Below are 16669 nucleotides of genomic sequence, written 5' to 3' on the forward strand. Positions count from 1 at the left end.
GATTTGCCCTAGGAGCAAAGATGCACAAGACAAACATGTTATAACTTGTGCCTCTGAAGAAACCAGAGCAAAATTACTTCCCAGAGAGAAGCTGAGTAGGTGGTTCTCTATGTTACTCAAATTCCAACTGTCAGCAAATCTCAGCACACATAATAAAACAAATTTACCAAATAGGTTTTTCGGGGGGGTGGGGGAGGGGGAAACATGGTAATCTAAATGCTTTACTCTCTGCAAAACTGAATTTTGCTTTCAAAAGAAATCTTTAGTTAGCGTAAGTAAAACAGTGAAAGACTTGAAAGTACATATTTCATTATAGAGTAATTTTGCTTTTAACTAGAGTCAATGAATAGCACTGTGTAGGCATATATTACGTATAGACAAATGAAATAAAATGCTAGCACAAACAGTTCTGAGCCCATCCTCAATCACCTGAATTGGGCTAAGAATAAGAAGCACACTGGGTTTAAACACAACAGGGTTAGAATCTTTTCTAGATTCAAATCTAGGCTCCAGCACTTATTAACTCTTGTGATCTACCTGGGCTTCAGTTTTATCATCTTAAACACAAAATGGTTACTCACAGGGTTTCTATAAGAATTATAAAATTAACACCTGTAAACACTTCGAATAATGCCTGACACAGTAAAACTCCAATAAGTGTTAGTTTAAAAAAAACAAGACAAAGCCACTTTACATGTATCACCCACTTTTGTCTCTACGATAACCCTCTGAGTATGGCTGAGTAAAATGCGCATGGTGGAACAAGTATGAATTGAACTGACACACCTAGTTAGAAGCAGAGTCCAAGATTCAAATACAGGTTGTACTGTCTCTAAATTCAGACTCTTTCTATCTCAAAATGCCTCCAATAAAAAAATCAGGGGTAGTAATCCATTCTGCCACAAAATGACCTTTTTGAGTACTTCTTATGCTGATTCCAGTACGTACACACACACACACACACACACCCCATCTTTGAATCCACCCATCTACTTCCCTTCAGTGCCACTCCTCTAATCCAAGCCACCACTATCTCTTACCTAAACTATTGCCATAGCTTCCTAACTAAATTGCAGACACTAACATTTGTTAATTCTTGGTTGGTTCACCAAGAAATAATACAACACTGAAGCCCACCTATGTAAGTCAAGAACACATAAACACATCTTATAAAACACAAATCTTTTTAGAAAAATATCTCCTTTAGAGGAGTACCCAACTTAAAGAAAATCTCCAACATGAAAGAAAAACAAAACAAAAATATTAAAAAGAAAGTTAACGTAGGGAGTAGAAAATAAAAAATCTCACTAATCTACAGTTGGATCTAGTTCCGGCATGGCAGTATAGGCCCCCTAAAGTCAAACCCTCCCACTGATAGCAACTGCCTGAGCACTCTGAACACTAAAGAAAATAGGGATGTAGAGGAAAGTTAAAACTTGATGAAACAACCTGCACAAAATACCAGCACCCCACCACCACCCGCCTTTTATTTCTTTTTGCAGCTTTGCTCTGAGGTAGAACCACAGTTGTGGAAAACCACTGTGGCTTGGGCTACTAAAACCCCAATAGAAATCCTATTCCTGGCCAAAAGAAGCATGGAATGCAGCCAAACCGGCCAGAAAGTACAGAAGCATCACTACCTTTGGAACCATGTAGGTGTAAGACTGACCCAAGATAGATTAGTAAAGGCCTAAAATTTAATACCATATTTGAACCACTGCACACATAGTGTGAAGCAGTACTTAAAATCTAAAGCTGAGAGGATGGCTCTTAAAACAAAACAGCTATATTCTCCAGAGGACCACAGCAAAACTCAGAAGATCCAGGATAAAATCCAAAATTACTAGAAATAAAAAAATACTAGAAAATATAAAACATTCTCCAGGAAAAGGGCAATCAAGAGATGCCAATTCCAAGATGACTCAGATTATAGTTACCATGCAAGCATTTTAAAGCAGCTATTATAATTATGTTCCAGGAAGTAAAGCAAAATTACCTTGAAATCAATGAAATGACAGAGAATCTGAGCAGAAAAACAGGAAAAAAAACAGCAACAAAATTTTTGAGTGAATTTTACCTCCAAGCATCTTTTCTTAGGAACCTACCAGAAAACATGTCACAATGAAATAAAAGAATAAATCAAAATCAGAGTAATTCAAGAAACAGAATCCAACATAGCAAAGTATTACACAAAGAAGTCTCAGTATGATAGCTCTGTACTAAGCCTAGAAAACAAACAGTACAAATGGAAAAAGGAGGAAGAAGGGCTCTAGGAAGACTATCTTCAAAGAACAAAATAATAATTATCTGATACAAAGAATACAGCTGAAGACCAAATTCTGAAAAACCACCATTGGGTATGCAAAGAATTAACTCAGATACAGAGAAAAATAAAGAAATAAAAATTAGGCAACTCTATTAAAAATATTAAAAAGTTCCACAAGGGGCGCCTGGGTGGCGCAGTCGGTTAAGCGTCCGACTTCAGCCAGGTCACGATCTCGCGGTCCGTGAGTTCGAGCCCCGCGTCGGGCTCTGGGCTGATGGCTCAGAGCCTGGAGCCTGTTTCCGATTCTGTGTCTCCCTCTCTCTCTGCCCCTCCCCCGTTCATGCTCTGTCTCTCTCTGTCCCAGAAATAAATAAAAAACGCTTGGAAAAAAAAAAAATTAAAAAAAAAAAAAAAAAAAAGTTCCACAAAATACACCACCTGACTCAGTAGCAAACAATATTTTCATGTCATAAAATGTAAACACTATTACTGATTTAAAAATTAGGTACCTTTCATATATTTAATCCTCACAATAATCTTATGAAGTAGGTCCTGCATTTGTACTGCCCTTACCTTATAGATGAGGAAGTTATAGCATAGAGAGGTTAAGTAACTGGCCCAAGGTTACAGTGCCTATAGCGAGGAGCCAAGATTTGGACGCTAGAGGTGAGACTACAAAAATCAAGATGTGAAAGGGGAAAGCAGGACATGTAAGAAAATACTGTTGACCCTTTAACAACATGGGTTTGAACTGTGTGGGTCCACTTACATGCGGATTTTTTTTCAATAAATACAGTACTGTAATTGTATTTCCATTATAACTTTCTTGGGTTTTGTTTTGTTTTGTTTTGTTTTGTTTTGTTTTGTTTTGTTTTTGAGAGAGATGGAGGGAGAGAAAGAATCTTAAGGAGGCTCGCACCCAGCACGGAGCCCCATGCAGGGCTCAATCTCACAACCATGAGATCATGACCTGAGTTGAAATCAAGAGTCAGACACTCCCAACTGAGGGACCCAGGTGCCCCGAGGAGAGAAAATCTTAAGAAAATTATAATGAGGGGCGCCTGGGTGGCTCAGTCAGTTAAGCGTCTAACTCTTGATTTTAGCTCAGGTCATGATTCCAGGGTCATGGGATCAAACCCCATGTTGGGCTATGCGCAGAGCATGAAGCCTGAGTAAGATTCTCTCTCTCTCTCTCTCTCTCTCTCTCTCTCTCTCTCTCTCTCTTTCTCCCCCCAACTCCCTCTAGCTCTCCTTCTGCCTCTCTCTCCTTTCCCCGTTTGTGCACTTTCTAATAAAAATAAATAAGTTAATAAAAAAAGATTTTCTCTAGCACACTTTATTATAAAAATACAGTATATAATACATGTAACATCTACGTTGTCCAAGGATCAACTGTAGAATTAATCAATAAGTAAATGAATATACATATTATATGTTAAAAATGCAGAGTTAAAGCAGCTAAAAAAGATTATTTTTTTTTTTTTGAGGAGAAAGGCTTAGAGGACAAAGAATGGAAAAGGGGACTATTTCTCAGTATTTGACATTAATATTAATATCTACTACTGTAACATATATTATGAAATGTAATATATTTTAACTTAACTGATATGTTTGCAAGTAATAAAGTAACATCTGTCCTCCCACCTTTGCTGCACAACCTGGAACAGACCCCCCTCCTTCAGTTAATCTATAAAATGAGAAGATTGAAGAAAATGATCACTAGCTAACTTCCACAATAAATGGACACAGTTTATTCTCCTTCTTTCCATAAGTAGATCAAATAACCTAACCATGGTTCACTATCTTGCAAATACAAGCCACCAGTCAGATGAAGAATTATGTAAAAATTGCAGAATTCATCTAAACAGATTCCTCAGCACTATTCTAAAAGAAAGTACCTACCCTAATTATGGACATCACGAATATCAACATTGTATAGGCTAGGCAAAACATCGTTGTTGGGTTTTTTGGTCGTAACTTTGGAAAACTGTTCACTTTACAAATAAAAGATAATACACCAGTAACTCCTGCATACACCTGAAATCATTCAGAAAGACCTGATCTATTTCTTCAATAAGTATGCACTATGCATCTATAATGGGTTCAGAACTATGATACATACTATCACAAACAAGACAGACCTAAGCTTTACTTCCCATTGGGTTTACAAAATAACATACCAAAGAACAAGAACTACGATAGGGATCCATGCACAGTATTAAAATAACACACAGAACTTGGTAGTAAAGGGTGGGAAATGGGGGAGGGAGGAAGCAGACAGTGAGAGAAGATTTTCTGGAGGAAAGCACATCTAAACAGATCTGAATAAAGAACAGAAATTAATCCTGAGGAAGGAGGGACATAAGAAAAAGGGGGGATAATATGTTCAAAAGCCAAAAAGCAAGAGAGCATGCTTCGGAGTGGTGGTTAGAGAGGAGCAGAGCAAGAGAACAAAAGTAAAAAGAGTTCAAAATATCCTTAGTGCACAGCGCAATAACAAATCAAGCAGAGGCTCATGTTGTTCTCTAAACAAAAACTCAAAAAGGGTCAAGATTTATTTCAAGGCCCTTCCTCTTTTGGGGAAATCACACAGAAGTCACCCTGATATAAATGAAAGCTCTAAGTGAGAACGATGTTCTATAAAAACTGTCACTACTGGATTTCTTCAGTCCAACATCTAAAGTCTACAAGTCCTAAGCACCTCAAAATTAGTAAAGAGGTAAAACCACCCAGTTTATTTCCTGATTTTCAAAGCCTATGCTAAACAGCACTCTCTTTATATAATGTAACTGGTAATTCTGGAGAAACATCACAAACTAAACGACAGCACATTCCTAACTTTAAAATATTAAATTGTTCATGTTCAAACAAATCTTAAAAGTAAGCAAGTTGAAATAATCTGATAGTAAATCTTAGACCACTGCAGCATTTCCCAACTTGCATTTGGCATGTCTTTAACAAGAATTTTATCCACACCTTAATTCCAGCTATGTAATCAAACTCTGAAAGAAACCATAACAACAAGACATGAAAACACAGACACAGGATGGATTATGATCACATGCTAGGTAGGCTAGTCCAAATTACAAGGATCTTGTCAGTAAATTTACATTTAATAAACATCAGCATAATAGAATGTATTCTATAGTTATTTAAACTTAAGTCAGGCCTATAAACATAAAATATATACAAAACTCTGAAATATTATTAATACACACATAATCAGACAATGTTTTAGAATGTAAGTCTGACATTAAGGAAAGAATAAAAAGAAAATAGTCGTTAAGTAACCAATATAAAACAGATGAGAAAACCAAAGGAGTACTCACAGCTCCATAGTTAATGAAGATACTAAGCCGGGCCACTGCAAGTGGCTTCATGGGTTAATAAACAACTCTAGGGGATGTCAATCATGTATACACAGAAAGACAAGGCAATACATGTTAAGTTGGAAGGTAACATAAACACACACCACCACCACAACAACCTTAGAGATCCCAAGTGTCAGTAACAATGAAAAACAAATATAAAAATAGAATAAAATAACATAAGCAAGGTTTTGAGTGTACAAAATTGGTCTGGAGCTAGCATCAATTGTTTATTCGTTCTCATCAAATACTTCTAAGGGCCTCCCATATACGAGGTATTGAAAGATACAGCAGTGAACTAAACAGACAAAATCCCTGCCCTTATGAAGATTACATCTGTGGTGAAAGGAGGAGGTAGGAATTAAATATGCAAAATATTTAGAGTATCAGTTGGTGATAAGTACTATGGGAAAAACTGAGAAAGTGGAATTAGGAGTACTGTAAAGAAAGTGTAGTTATTTCAAATAAGAGGGCCAAGAATGGCTTCAATGACGTGACCACTCCAACAGAATGAAGATTCTACCAGACATGAGAAACCTGTCTTTGCCATTCTCACAGCAAAATGTTATACTCTATTCCACTATCCATTCATCTCTACCCCCATTCTAGTGACAGACTAGGTAGCTGCCCGATTACAAGTAAGTGACACAAAACAACCTTACCACATTCCTAAGGGTTTGTTTTGGAGACTGGGTGAAATAAATAATTTGGCAAAAGCATCTGGCAAAGGGTCCCAAATTCAGGACTGATTGAGGTACATTCCCAAATCATTTACAACAGGGGTGGACAAATTACAGCCAGCAGGCCTAATCCAGCCCACTGCTTTTGAGCCACATCAATTTGTTTACATATTAAGAATGGATACTTTTGCACTACAATGGCAGATCGGAGAAGTTATGACAGAGACCATGTTACCCTGGAAAGCCTAAAATATTCACTACTCGGCCCTTTACAGAAAGTTTGACAACACCTGGTCTAGGTCATCATCATAATCATCATCATCATCATCATCATCACCACCACCCCTTCATAGTAAGACCACTTTCAGGGACATCTTCATGAGCACATGACCAGTGTAGTCACACAGAATCCTGCCTCAAAAAGGCCCCATGCTTGGGGTTTAATGCTTTGTGGTCACCATCTTAAAATTCTTAATAATTTTATCTTTGAATCTGAGTTTTTTTTAAAATACGAAATTGTCAAATTGGTTTCCATACAACACCCAGTGCTCATCCCAACAGATGCCCTCCTCAATGCCCATCACCCACTTTCCCCTCCCTCCCACCCCCCATCAACCCTCAGTTTATTCTTAGTTTTTAAGAGTCTCTTATGGTTTGCCTCCTTCCCTCTCTGCAACTTTTTTTCCCCCCTTCCCCTCCCCCATGGTCTTCTGTTTTATAAGTGAACTCCAAAGGGACAGCAGACCATGTGCCAGGGGCTTAGAACCTTGGTTCATAAGCAGCCCGCCTCCCAAGGAAGAATTCTCAGTCAGCTGAACTCTCTGGCTCAGCTTGATCGCCCCACCTTTGCCCCATGAGTAGAGGGGCGAAGTAGATAAGACCCCATCCCAGGCTGGTATCACCATGACACATTCACAGGCAAACCAGCAAGGTCTTCTCCTATTGCTGATTCATGTATGGAGCAAGTCCTAGCATGGAGGATGCAATCCATTGGGAGTTGTCCATCTGCTGTGGGTTGAGACAGCAGACCTACAGAAAGGGACTGCCCCAGGGCAGGACACCACATTTTCATTTGGCATTGGACCTTGCAAATTATGTAGCTAGACTTCACTGTTTTCATAAAACAAAAATTATAAACTGAAGTTGTAAGTGAAAGTTCCATTCTTCAATCAAATTCATAAAATTACTATGGTTTGTCCCATTACACTATGAGCCAACTCCCTTCATCTTGCTCTACCACAGTTTTCTTCATATTTCTTAAATAAATTCATTTCCACCATAGGCCACTACCACACCTGAAATACTCAGCAACTACAACAGTTCAATCAAGTCTCATCCTAACTGTCATACCTTCAGAATGGATACAGTTCTCTATTATCCTGATTCCAATCAACCAAGGGGTCAAACCAACTGGTGTGACATCTCCAAAGATGGTCACTACTAATTTATTACCACCATGTACATGCATGCCTCTCCTTCACTGAAAGACGGAGTTCATTTCCTCTCCCTTTGAATCTGGGCTGGACCTAGGACTGATTTAACTTTTAACACACAAGAGAACTGAAATGAGTCAGTCAACAGTGTCAGCTGGGCTCCCAATCAATAGTCAGCATCAACTGCTAGCCAAGTGAGTGTTCAATCCAAATAAGCCACAAAATGGCTGCAGACCCTGCTAACATCGCATGGAGCAGAAAAACCACTCTGTTGATAAGAGCCAACCCATGGGATTCTGAAACATAATAAAATGCTTGTGTATGGAGTAGTTTGCTACAAAGTAATATAAAACTAAAACAGGGGCACCTGTTTCAGTAGGTTAAGCTCAGGTCATGATCTCGTAGTCCATGGGTTCGAGCCCCGCACTGGGCTCTGTACTGACGGCTCAGAGCCTGGAGCCTGCTTCAGATTCTGTGTCTCCCTCTCTCTGCTCCTCCCCTGCTCACACTCACACTCTCTCTCTCTCACACTCTCTCTCTCTCTCTCAAAAATAAACACTAAAAAAAAAAAAAACTAAAACTATATCTGAATACAAGATCTATCACAGCTGGGCCTATTATTTAACCTCTTTATGTCTCATTTTTTCTCATCTGCAAAGTGAGGATCATGACATTATTTCATAGAAGTGGTCCAAGGATTAAATGTGCTCGTACGCATAAAGCACTTGGCAGAGTTCTCAGCATATTCCTGACATAATGCAAAGTCATTACTGTTCTCTTACTGCTATTTTAGTATTGATGAAATGTATTATTTATCCCACAAGCCTGTTTCATTTTCTTTAAACTACCTAGTTCTACCTCCTCCACCAAAGTATAAGCCATAGAGCAAGAACTTAACTGTCTTGTTCACCAGCACTTAAAACAGAATTTGGCAAAGATACTTCATAAATTATATATTGAATAAATAAGTTATAGGACCTCTTTTTCATAATCAATAATGATATCTAACACTGTTCCCATACCTTAAGTGTAAATCTGACAAGAGGTACTCAAAACATAAAATAAGCATATAAGCTACAATGTGATATTTTCATGATATAATTCCAATGCATTTACTTATTACTGCACAAATCATTTACAATTACTAGCTCATGTAATGAATACGCCCTAATTAATGACTAGCATTTGATTCAACCTCCAATTAGGTGTGCTAATACAGTATACTCATTTGTATAATTTTTTAATAGAGTACTTTAAGCTTTTTAAATTCCAGTACAGTTAACTTAGTGTTATATTAGTTTCAGATGTACAATATAGTGATTCAACAATTCTATACATTACTCAGTACTCATCATAAGTATACTCTTTAATCCCTATCAGCTATTTCACCCCCCCCCCCACCTCCCTCTAGTAACTATCAGCTTACTCTTTATAGTTAAGAATTTAATTCTTGGTTTGTCTTTTTTTCTTTTGTGTGTTTGTTTTGTTTCTTAAATTCCACATGAGTGAAATCATATGGTATTTGTCTTTCTCTGACTTATTTCATTTGGCATTATACTCTCTAACTCCATCCATGTTATTGCAAATAGCAATATTTCATTCTTTCTTATGGCTGATTTATATTTACATGAACACCCACACACCCACACACACGCACGCGCGCACACATCCCACATCTTCTGTATCCATTCATCGGTCGATGGACACTTGGGCTGCTTCCATAACTTGACCATTGTAAATAATGCTGCAATAAGCACAGGGACTCATGCATCCCTCTGAAGTAGTGTTTCGTATTTTGAGGATAAACACCTAGTAGTGTGATTACTGAATTGTACGATAGTTCTATTTAAACTTTCTGAGGAATTACCATAATGTTTTCCACTGACTGCACCAGTTTGCATTCCCACCAACGGTGCACGAGGGTTCCTGTTTCTCCATGTCCTCACCAAAACTTGTTGTTTCTTGTTCATTTGCACAATTAAAAAAAAAAAAAAGAGCTGCTCTAATCAAATCAGTAACCCACTTACAGTAAATATCACTACAAGCACAGAAATAGCCAAAGAAACTAATTATGCCCTCCATTCAAAAACAAATTACCCTGACAACACACAATAACGTAATACTAATCTTCAAGCTATAGAAACGTGATATAAAATACATTTGAGTGCAAATTTCCTTAATTACAGTTTTTATAAGTTTAAAACCTATTTTAAAGAGATAAAAATCAGACATTCACAGGAACCCTGATGCACCTCTGAAATACACCAGTCTAGAAAGCAGAAAGACATACAACAACGTGATTCATTATAACTATACTGTGATTCTCAACTTTTCTCTGCCTTGATGTAGATGACAGACACAAGTAACTTGCCCTACCTTTCAATTATGGTTTCGTAGTTTTCACATTTAAGAACAGTATTTTATGAGGCAAACAAATCAGAGGGGTGTGGTACAGAATGTCAGATGATAAACAAACATGTAGAACCAAGGAAGTAAAACAGAGAATACATTATGGCTACAGAACTAATAATAAGTAGTACTGCTGGACAACAGCAGTTAGTGCTTAAAAATTAAAAGGGGGAACTGCTAAGATATTGCATTGTACAGGTATGAGAAGACCCATCCATTCTGTCTGTACATTAAAAACAAAAATTTATACTTCAAAATTCCAATCAGTCAACCAGAATGGCTAAAATTAAAAAGACTGACAACACCAAAATTTTGGAAGTTGGTAGAGCAACCAAAATTTCATACATTGTTGGTAGAAGTGTGAAATAGTACAACTACTCAAAAAAGTCCGATGGTTTCTTATAAAAGTAAACATACACCTACCCTATTACTCAGTTATTCCACCCAAGACAAATGAAGACATATGTCCATAAAAAGATTTGTACAAAATTCCTACCAGCTTTATTCATAATAGCCAAAAACTGTAAACAACCCAAATGTCCATCAACAGAGCAATGGATGAACAAACTTTAGTGTATTCATTCAATTTATACAATGAAAAACTATTCCCCAATAAAAAGGATGAGTTACTGATATACACAATAACACAGATCAATCTCCAAAACTCCATAGAGAGTGAAAGAAGTTTTGCTGACTATATGCTATATGATTCTAGAATAAGCAAAACTAATTTGAAGTCAAAAAAATCAGAACAGCAATCAACTAGAGAATAGGAATCAACAGGGAAGAGTCATGAAGGAACTTTCTAGGGTAATAGTAATGTTTTCTATCAGGGGGTCAATAAACATTTTCTATAAAGGGCAGAATAATAAATACTTCAGTAGCCCTGTTTCAAATATTCAATTCTGCCATTGTAAATGAATAGACATGGCTGTTACCATAAAACTTTATTTACAAAACAGTACTTGGAACATAGTTTGCTGATCCCTGCTCTATATTTTGAAAGTGACTTGACTTACCAAGTGTATGCATTTGTCACAACTCATCCAATAAAGGACATAAGATTTATGCATTTCACTCTATGTTAATTTTAACCTCAAAGAAAGAGAACCATGAAATATCAAGCTCTAGGCTAATGATAAGCATGTGGTTTGCAGTGAGGTACACTGCAAGGTATCTGCAAGTTTGAAAGCATCAAAAAATAAGAAGAAGAAGAAGATGGACTGACAGGTATACAACACAAAAAATTAACTGCTGGCAACTGTAGATCCTACAATTGGTATTTGGTATATGGGGGTTAACAGTATAATTTTTCAACATTTCTATATATGTATTTTAAAGTTTTAATATTAAATGTGGGGAACAGGTCATTCAATTAAGAGGCCACTGAAGATTTTTGAGCAGAGAAATGAAAATAAAATTTAGGTTCTACAAATAGGACTCACACAGTGCAAAAGACATTCTGAAGAATGGTTGGATGAAGGAAGAAAGTAGTAAGTAAGCTATTACAATAGTTGATGCCTTAGAAAGTATTAACATTTAAGGAGTAAGTACAAAATGAGTTACAAAGAGAAGTCAGAAAAGTAAAGAATAGAAAGTGTCTTCCTCTCAGGAATAAGAAGGTTCCCAGGGTCAATGTAACAGAAATCAAGTAAGATGAGAACTGAAAAGTATCTATTGGATTAAGCAATGGGCAACTCTGATGATGTAAAAGTGGTGTGGTAAGAATATAAACCAAAGAATCCTGATAAATGCAAAGGAAACAAACAATTAAGGATCAAAGGAACAGAGGTGGGCCAAGAAAAGAAGGCAAACCTAGACAGCAACATAGGGTAAAAGACTGCCGTATTTCCTTAACATGGAAAACAAAAGTAAATGACTACACCTAAAAATTCCCATCTATTATCTCACCCAGAACATGTACTATTTATTGGGTATGGCAGTCTGCCATGGGCCTAAGTGTCTGTGCACATTCTTGCTGAGTGTTAAAGTCTGCAAAACTTATCTATTTCCTGGTACTGAGTGGATTCTTGTAATAAGTCACCTAGGCAACAAAGAAGGTCAAGGTTACCACAGCGCATAACTCTACTCCTAGGGAGAGGTTAACTAGCTTGTTTGTTGCTTGCTAAAGTGCTAGAGCCTTGGTCCTGAGTTCCTGTGCTGTGACCCACCAAGTGCATCTATCTAGACCCATCACCATAATGGGATGTGGGTGCAAGGAAAATGTACCCAAATATGTTGACGTTCATGCAGCTCGCTGTGCTATGAGTAAGAATGCTATTTGTTTCTCATCTGGGAGTCTCCTGTTTTCTGCTAGTAACCATGAAACATTAACAAACTAACTTCTTAGCCTGTAAATAGGATAAAATCAAATCTTAAGACTTTTCACAGTACTTGACATGAACAAGAAAGAAGTAGTTGATATTCCTGTTGCTGTATAAAAAAAAATACAAAAGTGGTCACAAACAAAAACTGGTATATAATACTTTACAGTTTATATACCTTGTTATCCGTAATATTTACCACGTAACAATCTCTGTATTACATCTTTTACGTATATTACAACGTATAATTCTCATAATAATCCTTATGAGGTAGGTACTGATATGACAAAACTGAGGCTTCAAAATGCTAAATAAGTTAACTAAGGTAAGAGCTCACAAATTGTAAGCAGCACAACCTAAATATAAGCCCAGATGACTTTAAAATGTGTTTTTTTTTTAACCATCAACAGTTAATCCCCTTCCCTGATTTATCAAGGACAACTCTAATTCTCCAAATACAAGGCCAAAGTATCGAGATCTTTACAGTATGAATACTTCATTAGGTTCACAGAAAACTAACATTTTGGAAATGTTAATATAGTCTCAAAATTTTCTTTAAAAATCTGTGATCAAAATTTAGGAAGAGCTAGATTAAATATCTAAACCATTGTCTTTACTGCAGAATTTCTCATTGTTTTAATATGCAAATATTTGTTTTAACACGCTAATATATGCCATAAATCTTCTAAGACCATCTATTACATCATTCTGGAAAACAGTTTGGGAAACTACTGCTACAATCAACAGTGCCAACTTAACCTGTATACAGAACATCTCTGAAACCTTAGTAGTCAGCTTGGTATAGGTACATAATCCTTTACAATAGAAAACATCAAAGTTAGAATGTGGCCTAACAACTCCAAGCTAAAACAACTACATAGTTTGGCAACATTGCTCATTTTCTACCAAACAAAACTTAATCCCGTAACCCAAGGAAACCATATAGCATATCTAGCTTTTTCTAAAATGAGAAGGGTAATAATTCAGGCTTTTTGTAGCTCTACATTATTATCCACTGCTTTACTTAACAAAATTCAGACTCGTATAACAACGGAAGGAAAGAAGACATCACAGAAAAAGCTGTTTCCACATTAAACTTGTACACTGGTTAATGGTCGTGAGTCATTCTGACGGTCATCACCACTAACTTTCCAATATGGAAACCTAAATTTTAACTCTATCAATAAGAGATAAATTAACATTACAGACGATTGTACTCCTAAGCATATCTGCCTGTCTCCTACTTAGCTCTTAACATTTAACAACTGAAATTACTTATTGATCAATAATTTATTAATCATTCCAGAGTTTTCAAAAAAACTGAGTAAAGACAACTACACAGCAGTTGTGTTCATCATATAATCCAGAGCTGCAGACTTGTCCCCAAATAGTCTAATAGTCAACAACTCAGCTGCTTCTTCAGAATACCTAGATATAGTTATTCATCAGGCCATCCTCAATAAAACCCAGAGTTATACTAGACAGATGAAATAGCTATGTAATTACAAAGCAACAGGAATTAAAATCCAAATTTAAACTATGCTAAGATTCTCAAACATTTTGCCTTACAAAGAAAACAACTGATATCCTACCAGGAGTAGTATCTTTACAAGAACCAATTTTTGCCCTCTGCTCTGAAGGAATGCTTCCACCCATTCAAAGTCTATTTCAAAGTTTATGTAGGACACATCTCCAGGTGGGCGTGGGGGCGGGGGCGGGTATGCAATACCCATTTGTTGCAAAAGGAGTTGTAGAGAAAAAGAAAAAATATCTTAAAACTGGGTAAGTAAATTTCAATACACTGATGTCAGAAAAACATTTTTTTAGTAATAATTAAGTCAAATCTCAACTAGTCATAATTACTGAAAGCAACTGTAACAAATTATTTTAAGACACAGCTACATCAGTTAAAAATGTTTTGAGTAGTGACTTGTGTATGAGAACACAGTTGATTCTGACACACAAAACCCCAACGAGAAAGAATTCAAATAAAGCTAATGCCATTAAGGGAACAAATAGAAATAAGAAAAGAAAGGGATTAGAAAAAAGACACTGGAAAGAGTACTCAATATTTTCTGCATTTTATTTTAGCTAACATTTGCAAAAAGAAGGTCTTTTTTAAAAAAACTATCCAGGGGTGTGCCTTGGTGGCTCAGTCGGTTAAGCACGCCGCTTCAGCTCAGGTCATGATCTTATGGTTTGTGGGTTCAAGCCCCGTGTCGGGCTCTGTGCTGACAGCTCAGAGCCTGGAGCCTGCTTTGGATTTTGTGTCTCCTGCTTTCTCTGCCCCTCCCCCTCCCTCCCTCCATCCCTCTCTCTCTCAAAAGTATAAACATTGAAAAGAAAACAAAAGAAAAGAAAAGAAAAGAAAAGAAAAGAAAAGAAAAGAAAAGAAAAAAGAAAAATGCCTTCCACAGTGGCAGCAATATTTTCTAAACCGTTCTGAAAATAGATAAATTTTCACAAAATTCAACATAGATCATTTGAAGGTTTACAGGATGTAAACCAGATGAAATGGAAGCATCATGAGCTTGTATCTTAGACAAATGCACAACTGCATACATTGGAATTTCATCTTTCAGTAGCCTTCGTTCGTATTCGTCAAAATGCACTTATTGATAGGAATTCTTTGTTCGTAACTAAGTCTCACATTTGCAAATACATATTTGAGAGGTGAAATCTGCACTAATATATCTACATCTGCAAAATTTCACAAACAGCACTATTAATTGCACCATCAATGCTACATATTAATGTTTTCCTATTCTTCCTTAGTGAAAAGGTTTAATTACCACATGAAAGTTTATAACATGCTACCTAGCTACAACCAAACAGTCAACTATTGCTGAGCCCATTTTTTAAAGAGGGTTTAGAAATCTCCAACGACACTACCAGAATTAAGACTACAGGAAAAACTACATTAGAGAAACTGACACTGAAAATGTAGAGACACTTTTCACTCTTTTAACATACAAAGATTTGTGTGGTTGAACTGGAAAACCCTGTATTTAGTGAAAAATAATTTTCAAACAGGATTTGCATTTTTTCTAGCAAAACCTGTTTCCTCTCCTGCCTCCCCCCCCCCCCCCAAGTGAGAATAGAAATAAAATCTGAATACTAACAAAATGGAACAGGACAAAATGGCAAGGTTAACTAGAGCTGAAGACACAGATCAGCACCACTATTCTCCGTAGTTACACAATTTTTCAACCCACATTTTTCACCGAATCCACATCCCACCCTACATCGTTCTTACATCTCCTTCCCCCCTACCCGCTCCATTTTTGACGGCGATCCTCTTCCCAGCAGGTATGTGAACTCAGCACCATTTCCAGCAGACAATCCACTGGAAATATCTCAGAAGTGACTGGGTCAGGAAATAAGGAAATGACCAAGAAGGTGAGAAGTAAAACAAATAGAAGTTTTAGGAAGGGGGAGGGAGAAGGGTATCTTACAGCCAAATATAGGGTGCGGGTGAGGGATGGGGAGGCAGTAGGAGCCTTGGGTTGAGAGGAAAAGGTCTCGAAGGAGTCAGAGACAAGCTCCACAAGGAAAGGTGTGAAGAAAAAAAAGAAGAATTAGGCAGTTTTTAGCCGGAGGAAGGGGACTCCCGGGTCCACGGCGGGAGGCAGCTCTGGGGTCCTGGGCAGCGCAGAAGGCCGGGGCGGGGACGCAGGAACTCACCACCTGGTAACGACCAGTCCCTGGCTGGTGATGATCCATCCTGCCCGGCTCGGGATCCGGCTTCCGAGCGGGCGAGTCCTCTCCGCTCTCGGACCCCTCGTCCACCCCCGTCGACGACGTCCTGGCCGCAGAGCCCCTTCCGCTGCCGTTTCTGCCGCCGCGGTCGCCCGGCCGGGCCGCTTCACTTCCTGTCGCTCCCGCAGCAGTCGCGGAAACCTCCGCGTCGGCCACCGCGCGGTGAAGCTCCAGAACGCCGCGCGAGCTACTGAGCATGCTCGCAGTGGTCGCGCATGCTCGTGGGGTCTTCCGGCGTCCGTTCGCGTCGCGAGCGGGGGGGGGGGGGGCGGTTTGGCTGGGTGGAAGGAAATGGAAAAGTAAGACAAGTCTGGGGAACTGTCTAGGTTGTCTGCTTGTCGGGAGTGGGCGGTGGCAAAAGGGACGGAAAAAAAAAAATCACCGTCCTTGATAGGTCTTTTCTATTGGACGGGTTTCGGCGCCGGCACAG

The 16669-nt window shown here is 38.0% G+C and overlaps 1 protein-coding gene across 1 annotated transcript in view; it reads right to left on the bottom strand.

The window, feature by feature from the left end:
- The window catches only part of NDFIP2 (Nedd4 family interacting protein 2), a 63751-nt gene extending 47296 nt beyond the window's left edge, over positions 1-16455 (bottom strand). The window contains exon 1 of the mRNA XM_025925077.2: positions 16165-16455. Coding sequence (XP_025780862.2) covers positions 16165-16437 — 273 coding nt within the window. The 5' untranslated portion in view covers positions 16438-16455. The remainder of the gene's footprint in view (positions 1-16164) is intronic.
- Between the last annotated feature and the right edge of the window lie 214 nt (positions 16456-16669).

This window comes from Puma concolor, chromosome A1 (assembly GCF_028749965.1).
Source record: "Puma concolor isolate L17-30 chromosome A1, mPumCon1.1.hap2, whole genome shotgun sequence".
In the NCBI taxonomy this organism is placed as follows: Eukaryota; Metazoa; Chordata; class Mammalia; order Carnivora; family Felidae; genus Puma; species Puma concolor.